This window comes from Balearica regulorum, chromosome 3, assembly GCF_011004875.1.
Source record: "Balearica regulorum gibbericeps isolate bBalReg1 chromosome 3, bBalReg1.pri, whole genome shotgun sequence".
Lineage (NCBI taxonomy): Eukaryota > Metazoa > Chordata > Aves > Gruiformes > Gruidae > Balearica > Balearica regulorum.
Window position 1 is genome coordinate 115,024,874 of NC_046186.1, and position 12,694 is coordinate 115,037,567.

The window sequence follows — 12,694 nt, forward strand, 5'->3', positions numbered from 1 at the left end:
GCGTTATCTTCATTAAAAGCAAAAGGGCTTGTGGGGATGCTTTTCCATGGCTGCATTTTGGGAAATCATTTCAAGGGTGTGTATCACAGGCTGTGCAGGACTGTGCCTTAAGTACGTCAGCACGGTGTTTCCACTGTTACAATTCTTGGCCTGTTCTCCTATGTCGATCTGGAATCCCGTACATCTACATCCTTTGGAAACAAGTGCCAAGGGCAACGACTGGAGATAATAACTTGCGATTTGTGTCTTTTGCAAGTAACAGTCATTGTAAACTGACAGCTGTGAAGGACCTAAACTCACATCAAAGGATACAGATCATCTAGTTAGGTCAATTAATGTTAATTCTCATCTTCCATTAAATTCTTTTCTCTTCTTCTCTTTTCTTGCTTATTTTCTCTTTTCTCTTTTTTTCTTTTTTTTTTTTTCCAGCCAAGCCCAATACCGAGTCCTGTTTTGGGGAGAAAGCCAAACGCTAGTCAGTCACTGCTTGTGTGGTGCAAAGAAGTTACAAAAAACTACAGGGGAGTGAAAATCACCAATTTTACTACGTCATGGAGAAACGGTTTATCCTTTTGTGCAATATTACATCACTTTAGACCAGACCTAATGTAAGTGGTATACTTTCTGTCTGCGTAAGCTAACTCTCATAGAAATATGCAACATTTAAGTTTATGTAAAAATCAAATCCCTGTTCATTTCAAGTGTTGAACTGTTTTCACCCTTTTCTTTCAAGCAGGGAACCATCCTTTCTAAGAAAACAAATTTATGAATGCTCAAACTTTATGACCTCTTTGCTCTGCCTTGTTGCATAAACAATTGTTTCTCCCCTCTCCATGGTTTGTTTTTCTTCTTCTTAATCTTATACAAAGAACTGACTTCAAGATGATTACGAAAATTGTGCCGGTGTTGAAATGAGATGAGAGGAATAAGCCTGTAGCTCTTTGTACGCTGACAAGGACGGATTACCTCCTGGTAAATTTGGTTGTCAAGGCCGGCCTCTAGTCCGTGCCTTAACTTCTTTTTTAGATGGAAAGCTTCAGGCAATGAAACATGTAATCGGTGTTTATTTATTTATTTATTTATTCCTTTAATTTTCCACACTATTAGTTTTGTTGATTGAATTGCTATGAAATTGCTATTTACTGTATGATATTATTGTATGTCAAATTTTTAGATTCAGTTTGTTTTAAAACTGCTGCTTTTATCAAATACTGTACATACCCACTGTGCCATTTTCCCCCTCAGTGACTACAAGTCCCTGAATCCTCAAGATATTAAAGAGAACAACAAAAAGGTAAGAACTGCCAGGGGAAAAAAAAAAAAAAAAAAAAGACATAGCTTCAATTTTGGCTTCACTGCAGGTTTTTATTAATTTTGGGAAAGTGCGGTTGTTTTGTAAGGTCATAACTGCAGCTCACAGAAGGTATTCAACCTCCTGCGGTTCAAATCGGATGCATTATTGACTCTCGTTTGTCATGGTCTTTAACATTCACAACAAGTGCAAGGCTGGCATTAGAGATTAATATGTGTATGGCCTACATTAACTGTGAAATCAGAGCAGAGGGCTGGCCAGCCTTCTCTGATCACTCCTCTGATTTTTCTAATCAGCCACATAATTAAAAAAAAAAAAATTAGAAATGTAACTGCTCTTGGTTTGTCGTACACAAGACTTCTATTTCTGTTGCTTTAGTGGGGCTCTGTGCATTGGTCACGGTCAATTTTGCTTTGATGGTGATGTTTTGTATTTTTAAAGATGAAATTTTACACCTACTTTTATACTCCACCTCTGAGTGAAGTGGTGGGTGTAGAACTTGAATTTTTGTGTGACAAAAAGTCTAGGATAAAAAGTGTTGAGATAATACCTTGCAAATAAGCTAAATATTAGAAAAATAGTTTATAGCATTGTATTGGGCAGCTGTTTTAAACCACTCTTTGTATCTTTGTGATGCAAAGATGTAAAAAGTTTCTCTGGAAGAAACAGGAACTCAGTTTGGGAATCACCAGAAGATTTTTTTATTTCTGCTCAGTATTTTAGACATGTTACAAACTTTGGTTGAGCCCTAGGGACATGTTTAGAAATGGTAATTTTTATGTGAATCACTGATAATAAAATTGTTCCTGCAGATCATCTGAAAATTGTTTTTAAGTAGCTGCCTTCTCAATGCTGTGATTTTATTTTCATATAGCTTTAAAAACACAAAATTGAATTGGGGGGAAGGTGTAAAAATATACTTTGAATAAATTAATTTTAAGTTCTATATTATATAGCAAATATAACTAAAGAGTATTAGATTATAGATATGTGGAATTTCTGAAAGTGCTTTATTAAATTTCATTTGTGTTTAGCGTAATTATATTTTAATGCGCCTGCACACTTACATGTTAGCCACGGATTTGCTTGTCTTTAAAATAGTACTTAAGTATTATAAATAATGAAGTATCTCTGAGCTGCTGTTATCTAATGAGTGATTTGGCCAATGATATCTTTTTCATAATAATATGGGGTCTTATGATGACCTAAGTGGATTATCCGTGACATCACAGTGTTTTCTGTGATCATATGGTTTTGCACTTGAAGTTTTGTTGAGTGTCTGGGCTAATTAAGCCGGATTATAAAAAAGAAAGACTAGATTATTAATTAAAAACGTTAGCAGTACGATCAGTCATCTTTTCTTTATGAAACTGTGATGGCAAACAGTGAACTTTTTAGCCTGTCTCTCTAACAGGATATAGTTCCCAGCATTGAAGAAGTAATGATTGTTGTTATTGTGCAGTTTTTTTCTTTCATCACTTTGCAAGTCTTCGCCTGACAGCTACATTGAGTATCTCAGTTGCTTCCTGCAGATTTATTTCCTGGTCTCACACAGTTCTGCCTGATAACCCCGCGTGCCCTTGGTTGGAGTGAATGCGGCACTGGCAACAATGGCTGCCTATAAATTCCATGCAGATATGTAACACATTTGACAATGATTCCTCCTAACCAATTAAAATAACATCTATGGATGAACAGGACAATTTTCTTTGTCTGAAGCAGTTCTTTTTTTTTTTTTTTTTCCCCTTCCTCCTCCCCACCTCCCCCCCCGAAAAGGAGGTAAGAAGTGACTGTGACCACAGGTTAAAGGTTAACCCATAAGAGTATATCTTTTAGAAGTGCATGACCTTGCTTGTATTTTAACAAAAAAAGAATAAATCTTGAGAGACAACTCTTTCAGTGCAATTTTGTGTATAATTACACCTTGACTTGCACTGTTACAAAAAGCGCATCTTCAGAGTTTCTTTATAACGCACACTACTCGTTTGCCAAATTGGTGCTGCCACTGATGCTGAATAAAAAAGGGTATTTACCTGTGACATCTGATCTTGGCCAATATGTCAGTGTGTTACATAGTTGGGAAATGGTTGGAATATTGCCTGTGGTGCTTGTGCTGATGGATCCCAATTGATGTCTGTCAATCAGCTTGTCAGTAAATTAAAAAAGAAAAAACTTCATCAGGAGATAGGTAAATAAGCTTAGGGTCCCGCAAATATACATATGTATGTGTATCTATATATTTTAATTTCCACAATATAATTATATTTCTAAAAAAACCCCAACCTCAAAACCCCTAAACAGCTACTCCAGATGATATTAGCATCAGTCAGAATTCAAAGGTATTTTTGGTGCATAGTGCCCATTGCAAATTCAAATTTCTGTCAGGAACGGAAGAGAAACCAGGATTATCTTTGACAAAATTAGGAACATTTCAGGAATACTTTCCCAGCTGATCCAAAGAGTTGTGGTTCTACTTAAATAAGGTATATATCTAAATTGCCATATAGCCTTCCCAAAAATGTTAATCAACTAATTTTATTTAGTATATCCATTTCGTTATTAGTAAATAATAATGAAAAATGTGTTAAAGTTACAGCATGCTGGCAGTGTAGTCTCTTACGAAGAACAGAAGTTTTTCATACTGCCAATAATATGTCCCCCGCTTTAAAAATTTAAGCTACTGAACTATACTTGGCTGGAGCTTGGAGAGGATGAAAGAATGAGAAGTGGAAGGGCACAACAGTGTGGTTCTGATAATTAACTTCTGGTTTTAATTATTTTATTGTTTAGAGAAGCTTGTTTCATTTGAGGGATTATTGTGTGGAAATAGTAATATATCATCTGGATGTTCGATTGGCACTTCCAATTTTTGTGATGCTTTTTTTTTTCACCCTTTTTTCTAGTTTTTGACCATTTCTACTAAATTCCTCAATACATTTGAACTCGAGTGATTGTCTGAACAAAATATTCCATTTGCAAGGAAGGCATCCTTTTAAAATATACATTTAAACAGAAGAAATTCAGAATTACAGGGATAGCATTGAGGCAAAATAGAAAAAAATTCCTTACCTTTAAGCTGGCAGTCATATTTTTATAACAGATGTTCATGCTCACTTTTACTATTTGATTCCACAAAATCATAAGCATGTATTTAATGGCGTATGTAGGAGCTGTTTGTTGACCTCGGTGGGATCATGCAGGAGCATAGTTAAACATGCATATGAGTGTTTGCAAGGCTTAGTTATACCTCTTTTTAACAAAAAGTAATTTGACTTGGAAAATTTGCTCTGTTAATACCATGTTACAAACTAGCTAGAAACACTAGGCATTTAGAAGCATGCTGGAATATCAAGAAGCTTCCAGCTTCTCCAGTGAAGGAGAACCCGTTGCACACCGCTACATGGACATGTACAGAACTTAACAATTGCTATTTATAGAACTAATGACTATAAAAAGATGTGTGCCAATCTAGAGATCTAGTGTACTTTAAAAGGAGAGAAGTAAGAATGTGTATCATCCAGAATGAGAAAAAGAGGGAATGGGAAATAAGTATCTGGCATCAGTGGGAAACTATTGTGTTTAGTCCCAAGCATCACCAGAAGAACTGAAGAGACAGTAAAAAGTGATTGCAGCTGTATCGAGAATATTCATCGTTCCAAATTCAATCCTTCTGCTGCAGTGTTACCCATTCTAAGCAAGTGCCTTTCCTGACAACTCTGAAACACTGTCCCCACCTTCATTTTACAGACCCTGGGAGATATTCTTAGGATTTAGTTTTATTAGCATATAAATAAGAAATTAAGAGTACAAAAGAGTTCAGGTCAAGTCATGTCTATGGGCTTTGGCTGCCGTGGACTGCTAAGCCCATCCTGAGGTCCCTTCATTCTTCAGATGGTAACTCCCACTACCTTCAGTGTGGGGTAACGGGTTATTTATGCCACTGAATCAGCACTGACCCACTTAATCAAACAACAAATCCTGGTGTTACCTGTGGTCCACAGGACAACACAGCTGGCTTGCTACACTTTCACACCCAGCCTATTTTCTGCTCGCGTCTGAGCATTCATCATTCTGGGTACCTGCCATGGCTTAGGCTGCCCACCCAAATCCCTGCACTGCTCTCCTTGAACTCTCCTTTCTCTGTGCCCCTTGTGTCTGTTCGGTTCCACTTCTTTTGTCTCCCTCTCCTCCGTATGCAGCCTGATCCTGCTCCTCCAGCTGTGTCCCAAGACCAGGTAAATGACAACTGTTCCTCTTCTACCATCCAAGTTCTTTCCATTGTCTCCTACCCATCATTTTCCTGCTATTCTGCTCCGTCTGGAGCTTTGTATCAGCAAATACAGTATTCATATCTAAGCACAGCTTTGCTTTTCTAAATGGCGTAACAATATCTCATAATGAACCTTCCCAAGAAATGATATCCCACAAAGACCAGCAATGATTTTAGGCCAAATCATTTTGCACAAGGAGAGACAGAAGGGCTTAAAAATAAATTATTCAGATAATTTCTATGTCTAGATTAACTCTGTGAACCATTTGTTGTAGCGATATAAAAATTACTTCATCAAAAATGCTTTGGCAAGTTATACCTGAGCATGAGTGGAAGCATACAAAATTTCAGGAAGATAAATTCCAGCTCTCAGAAGCAGAGTTTGAAAAGTGGCTGAAATGAAAACCGACCCTCAAGTAGGGAATGACATTGCAATGGGAATGACAGTGCCTCCTTTTCTCTGAGCAAGTAAAATAAACGGGTCTGCCAGGAGCCAGCCAGGCAAGACCCACGTTCTAACTCATCATTGAACATTTACTAGTATGAAAAGCGAAAGGATAAAAAAAAAATCATAATTTATTTCTCTTTTCTTTTTTTCTTCCACCCTTCTAAAAATAAATAAATTAAGGAAATAGTGTAAAACTGGAGTAGAGTTGAAGCTAGCGAAGTGTGTTATTGTTTCCTTGTGAAAGGACTGCTTCTCGTCCATGTCTTAAATTTAGCATCCATTTTTGTTCAGAATAGTGTAGGAACAACTGCGAATATTTTAGACCCCTTCAGAGGAAGGTGAAAAGGAACTGCAGAATTACTGGGGGAGGAGAAGTCTGAGTGCTTTAACTCACTGCATCTACGCTAACAGGAGGCCTTTTTAAAGGCTTCCTTGAAACACAATATTGTCTTCCAGGGTTAATCCAGGATAGTAATAATTAATTGTAAATTGAGAAACGGCTTTAATTCTTCAAAACTAGAAAAACCTGATGCACCAAGCCCACTCACTTAAAGGGCTAGCAGAAAGAAGACAATGTGGCCTCACAGAGTGGGAGGCTTGCAAACTGTTTAGCTTTTAGAAATGAAGGTGAAGAAAGAATGAGATTCACTCTCTCTTATAAATTCAGCGTCCAGAAATGTTTTTAAAGTACTTTTGTTTGCTGGATTAATGTGATTTATGTCTTGTATCAAGTAATCTGTGGTGATGTTCTTTTTGGCCATCTGGGCATAGTTTTTCATCAACACAAATCACTGCAATTACATGACCAGTAGAAGAGAGAAGGTTGATCACCAGTGATAAAGCCCAAGATGGATTAGTGTCGTGTTTCTTATATCTTTGTTCCTTATCTTAAAAAGCCATCCTTAGTTGCTTTTTTCCCTGGTCCAACTCTTATACTTTTTTTTATTTGCTTGTTTCCTGCTACTTGAGTGAGAACCATTTAAGATACTGGTAGGTTTTCTTAGTGCAAACAGAAGGGCTTTTAAGTTGCAGTTTCATGAACAGCTTTTTATTCATGAAAGTGGTATCATTTTGAGTAACCAAAGATTTTAGTATGGTATGGTAGTATGTTAAAAATATTAAAACCAATGCCATTTGAGTGTCTTTACCGGTCATATTCTCTTGACTTGCATTGCTATGAAGATACTCTGGGAGATGTCTTGAATCTATTGGGGAAAAATCGATGAGTTCAATTGGATTGTGCAGTAAAAAAAAATAGTAACTACTGCAATGAAGCCAAAAGAATAATAAGAGTTGAACCCACACTGGTTCTGTTATACTGGGTATGTTTTATGCTTTCTTATTTTGACTGAAATTTCCACGTGCATTCCTGAAATGTTATTATATCTAAGAAACTGCCATATTGTAATCTTTATTTTGTCTGTGTTTTTAAAGGCATACGATGGGTTTGCCAGTTTAGGAATATCACGATTGCTGGAACCTTCTGACATGGTTTTATTAGCGATACCTGACAAACTGACTGTGATGACCTATCTCTATCAAATCAGAGCGCATTTCTCTGGCCAGGAATTAAATGTGGTTCAAATAGAGGAAAACAGTAGTAAAAGCACATATAAAGTGGGTAACTATGAAACGGACACAAACAGTTCTGTCGACCAGGAAAAATTCTACGCAGAGCTGAATGACCTGAACCGGGAGCCCGAGCTGCATCCACCAGACAGTGCTTTGGCAGACTTTGCTTCTCAGGACGACTCCGTATTTGTAAATGACAGTGGTGTTGGCGAATCTGAGAGCGAGCATCAGACTCCCGATGACCACTTAAGCCCAAGCACAGCTTCTCCTTCTTCTCGCAGGACTCGAAGTGACACAGATCCACAAAAATCCCAGCAGAGCTCTGGAAGGACTTCTGCATCTGAAGACATTGGGAAGTGTACCAGTGTAGATACGATGCAAGCACAGCCTACGTTGGGAAGGAAGAAATTGCTGATAGCTGACACTTTAAACTTGAGTGACTTGGCACATGTCAGTGATCAAAAAGAGGATGTCTCCCCCACAGTTGCTTGTGAAGATAATGACAAGAAGAGACACCAGAGCTCAGACAGTACCTTTGGTTTCTCAGAGCAAGAAAAGCTGGGACGTATAGGATCTACAGAGAGCACAAGAGCAGATCCTGGTTCACCTGTCACAAAGCCAAGTTTATCTCCTACTTCTAAGCTTGGATACTCTTATAATAAGGATATGGATCTTGCAAAGAAACCACATGCTTCTCCGAGGCAAACAGAATGTGATTCTGACAATGATGCCAGAACAGCTTTAAATCATGCAGATCAAACTGCAAAAACAGCCCAGGTAAGAAATTTAAACTTTCTGTATGCCTGTGAGTCAGGATGGAGATGCTTTTCAAGTTCTTTCTCTGTGTTTGTAATTTACACCATTTCTTCATTATAAATGGCAAGGTGGGTGGTGTATTTTATTGTTGGGCAACAAATACTTTGACTGAAAGTAGGTGATGCTGAAAAAGAACCATTACAGGAAAAATTCATTTTTAGGATTTGTCGTATATTGTTAATATAATTGTTAATCTTTCCAATCTCTCTCCAATTAAAGGAAGTAACATTGTGTTCTCAACCAGCTCAAAGAAGATGGTTTCAAGGCTTTTGCCACCTTTCTTCTGAGTATTGCACGCTGAAGCAAAAATTGGAAAGACTTATCCATTCATTGATCCATATTTAAAAAATGTAAAGTTTTGAATACCTTAAAATATACCAAACATATTTCCAAATCTTATCTGAGAAACCACATGGCCTTGTGAACATAGCCAACAATGCTGAGGCAAAAACTCTGGACTATTAAGTTGCACTGTTCGTTGAGTGTCCTCAAGCACGTTACTTAACCACAATATCATTTTCCTTTCTATAGAGATAAAAAGGATATGCCCACCTACCTTGCAGATTTATTGTGAGGATGAAAGTTAAATATTATATAAAGCCTGGGTATTATCAGCAAACAGTATCATAACAAAAATATGTTAAAAATGTTACCAGCCCTGTTTACAAAAATGCCAAAGCATGCTTATAGTTTTACCCTTGTGGAGAGCTTTCTTGAGTTTTGGCTTTGTTCAGCTTTGTGCCATTAGCTCTGATAAGAAAAGAATACAGCCAGTCTTCTGGTAGTGTGGATTGCTTCAAATATTTTTACATTTTTTCATGAGTAACCGCTATAAAGATTGCAAGAGAAGCAGCCCGTGTTTGGGTGATAGTGGCCAAATAGTAGTTCCATAGCCAGCTGGTGAAGTTTCTCTTCATCATCATCTTTGTGTACTGGATGAGAAAGGAAGAATTTGGCCCATACAGAATAATAGAGCAGGATGAGACAAGATGTCTTCTCTACAAAGATTTTCATGTGCAAGGTGTAATAGGCCAAGAGAAAGGAAGAGATGGCTTTAAAGACGGTTCTCCGTTGTTAATCTTCTGTGCATTTGCACATGGTAATAAAATCTCAGATGTGAGCCTCAGTCTGAACCTTGAACACTCAACTGATGGTTAGAGTCAACCACCTCAATTTGCACATGGTTGTTGCAGGAACACAACCTGCAACATCTGTCCCAGCCCTACCTTGTGTAAAGGCCTAGAGACACGCTTTCCTAGAGTCTTCACAGTTGACCTTGACTAAGAAGTCAGCGCTCAGGAGTGTATATATGTATGTATGGGAGCTGTTCACATTGCCTGTGCAGAAACCCACCTTCTGTTATTTCTACTCTACAATATAAACAGTCATGTGCATGAAGAAGGGACTTCCTTGTGGATATTCATAAATGAAGTAGAAGCAGATATTTTTGCAGGTGTTTTTGCCTTATACCTGGCCCCTTTGTGTTCAGTTTAAGTTATAAATGAGCGCTACCCATATAAGTAGCTAACGAAGCATTAAATTTGCATACATATTAAAGTAAATAAGTAAACACATAGCATATTTAACATAGCTTCCATGAAGCCAATTATTTTTTTCCCACAGTTGCAGTTTAAAGGCATTAAATGTTGATAGAAATTAATTTTTAAGGGGAGGGGAGAGAACTCTTATTTACATTATAAAGGCCTATGACCTTTTTTCAATTTTACATTTTGACCATCTTTTCATTTCTATAGAATGCTCTGTCACCTCATGAAGCTGTAATCCATGTGACTCCTGACCTTTATTATATAGGAAGGCTCCTCGCTATTAACTACTGTATAAATGTTAAGTACACTGAGGCTGCCTTGCTGTTAATTATATTTCTTTATTTTTAAGCAACGAATGTTGTCAAGACAGGAAGAACTTAAAGAACGAGCAAGAGTTCTGCTTGAGCAAGCAAGAAGAGATGCAGCTTTAAAGGCAGGGAATAAGCAACTAACCAATACGATCATCCCAGCCCGCAATAAGCAGCTGAATGATGTAAGAAGTGTTGGCCAGTATGGCAGTTTACATACATATAAAATTTATTGTATGTGCATATGCTTTTGTGGGGTTCATGTCCTTGAAGAGTATTTCTTTTCCACACTGAATCTCCCGGTGCTCTGGCGTGTCATATACCCTTGGTTCACTTTTAAAGCCTATTTCTCCTGCTGTTATGGCCAGCAGAAAGATGGCTTGGACTTCACTGGAGGCAGAGGTCTGGGAGCACCTTCTTTGATTGACACTGCAGTTTCTAATGGGACGAATACCAGAAGTTACTTGTTAAATGATAGTAGAGTAATTTATGCTATTTTTGATTACTTCTCTTTTTTCAGTTAATGTAAATGCATTCCCTGAGCCTGTGATGTAAGCTACTTGCTGCTTCATAAGTGTTGTTGCAGTGAATGAAGCTGCTTGTGACAGTCTTGTAAAAGAGTTGATGGAACAATTCCTTTTTATCACCAAAGTTGATTATGCTGTTGAGATGGGAAAGTGGAGCTGGGGTATGAGCTCCAGTGTTGAAGCAGCTATGGTTGCACCTCCAGTGGCCTCCATGGTGACCTGGAGGGATGCATGCTCTCTGGAGATGAAAGCTAATTAATTTTTATGCAAACCTTTGCAATGTGGGCTTTGTGATTCTAACTGTTGCACATTAGAGACTGTACTGGCAACTAGGAATGTAAATGTAACTGAAAAATAATGATACAGAGAAAGGCTTGAATCTTTATTAATTCACATCTTTCAGAGCCTAGTATTGAGGTGGAGATTCTGCTTTTTACATAAATGGGATCATAGAATCAAAAAATGAAGACAGTGATTTACATGTCTCATTTCATTCTCTTAACTGTCTTGGATCCATGCTGTACTTCTTTTTTTTTTCCCTCACAATTGCTGTCCCAAACCGATACTTCTTTTTTTCCAAAATATATCCATATATGCAGACAAGTCTTATTTGTATAATGATAACACAGTGAGATATATGAGCAATTTTTTTATTACTTTGTATTTAAGTTTTTTCTAGGTAAGTATATTTATGTAGTTATATCTAATATATTTATATAGTTATATCTAGGTAAATATAAATTTCACTTTGGATTTTTTTAAATTAATTTTTCATAAAGCAAACAGCATTAGAAGATGGATACTATAGGCAACTACTCTGGCAGGAACAACTGTAATTGAAGTTGCCTAACATTTTTTATTACAAGCTCCTATTTTCAAAACGTTTTACAACTTTGCTAGTATTTCATTGTTTGAACTGAAATTTTCCCCATCAGCGCTTTGCCTCAGGCTAATATTTTATAATTTTTTTACTTCAAAAAACCCCCTGTTCAACTGTTTCTCTGCTAAAACATGTCTTATGGGCAGAAGGTTCCATCCCCTTGAAAAATCTGTTCAAAACAATCAAAGTTGTGTTAATAGTACAATCTTGTCAGACAGCCTTGAAGTTCAGAAAAGTTGGTAAGGGTCAGTAAAAATTATCTGTATGGACATAGCACAGCAAGAGCATCTTTTACCATTGCTCCCCCAAGGATCAGGGCCTTAGGGGATGCAGATTGTAGTATTGGAAAGCAAAACTTTCTCTTTTAGACTCTAACTCCTGCTGATGAAATCCAAACAGGAAGAAAAGGAGCTACCCCACTGGCATGCAGAGGAGAGATGCTTGGGTAGATGGCAAGTAAGCAGATGGCAATGTGAAGTTAGACAAAAATGAAGACTGTGTCTAGGCCATGAAAACCAGCTGAAGGATAAGAGATAGGGACAGAGTTTTCAGGTTGAGAGTCAGGACTCTGTAGTTCAGGCAGCCAGATTGCCCATGGGACCTTATGTCATTTATTACAGAAGCTGAAAAATTAATTAGAAGCCGGTGGGAAAAGGAAGGGCAGTCTTTTAGGGCCGCTCTGCAGAGCCAAAGTTTCTTGCTGCCTCCATCAGAAGCTCTTTACAATGTTGGGAAGGTACATTCAAGCCAACATACTCAAGGTGGCAGATTCCTTGATTTCTGATTTTCAACCCAAGATTCTTGGGGACTGATTTCTGGAAGTTGTGAATGCATCCAGCTGTAGCCAAGTCAAGGAGAACCATCCTGGCCCCTCTGAAATCCTGGGTGCTTTGAGCAGACAGGTAATGGGCACTCTTGACTTGAGTTCGCTGTAACATAAGAATAACAAAAGCTCCTTAGCTCAGAAGGGAGTTGTGGAGATGTAATTTGGAAACTCTTAGATATCATGATGAA

General features: G+C 37.7%; 1 protein-coding gene across 10 annotated transcripts in view; it reads left to right on the forward strand.

The window, feature by feature from the left end:
• Window positions 1–12,694, forward strand: part of EHBP1 (EH domain binding protein 1) — a 382,104-nt gene that overhangs the window by 299,145 nt on the left and 70,265 nt on the right. For all 10 annotated transcript variants that reach the window (XM_075749655.1, XM_075749663.1, XM_075749654.1 and 7 more), the window contains 4 exons: window positions 430–608; window positions 1,246–1,294; window positions 7,465–8,379; window positions 10,315–10,458. In XM_075749655.1, coding sequence (XP_075605770.1) covers window positions 430–608; window positions 1,246–1,294; window positions 7,465–8,379; window positions 10,315–10,458 — 1,287 coding nt within the window. The remainder of the gene's footprint in view (window positions 1–429; window positions 609–1,245; window positions 1,295–7,464; window positions 8,380–10,314; window positions 10,459–12,694) is intronic.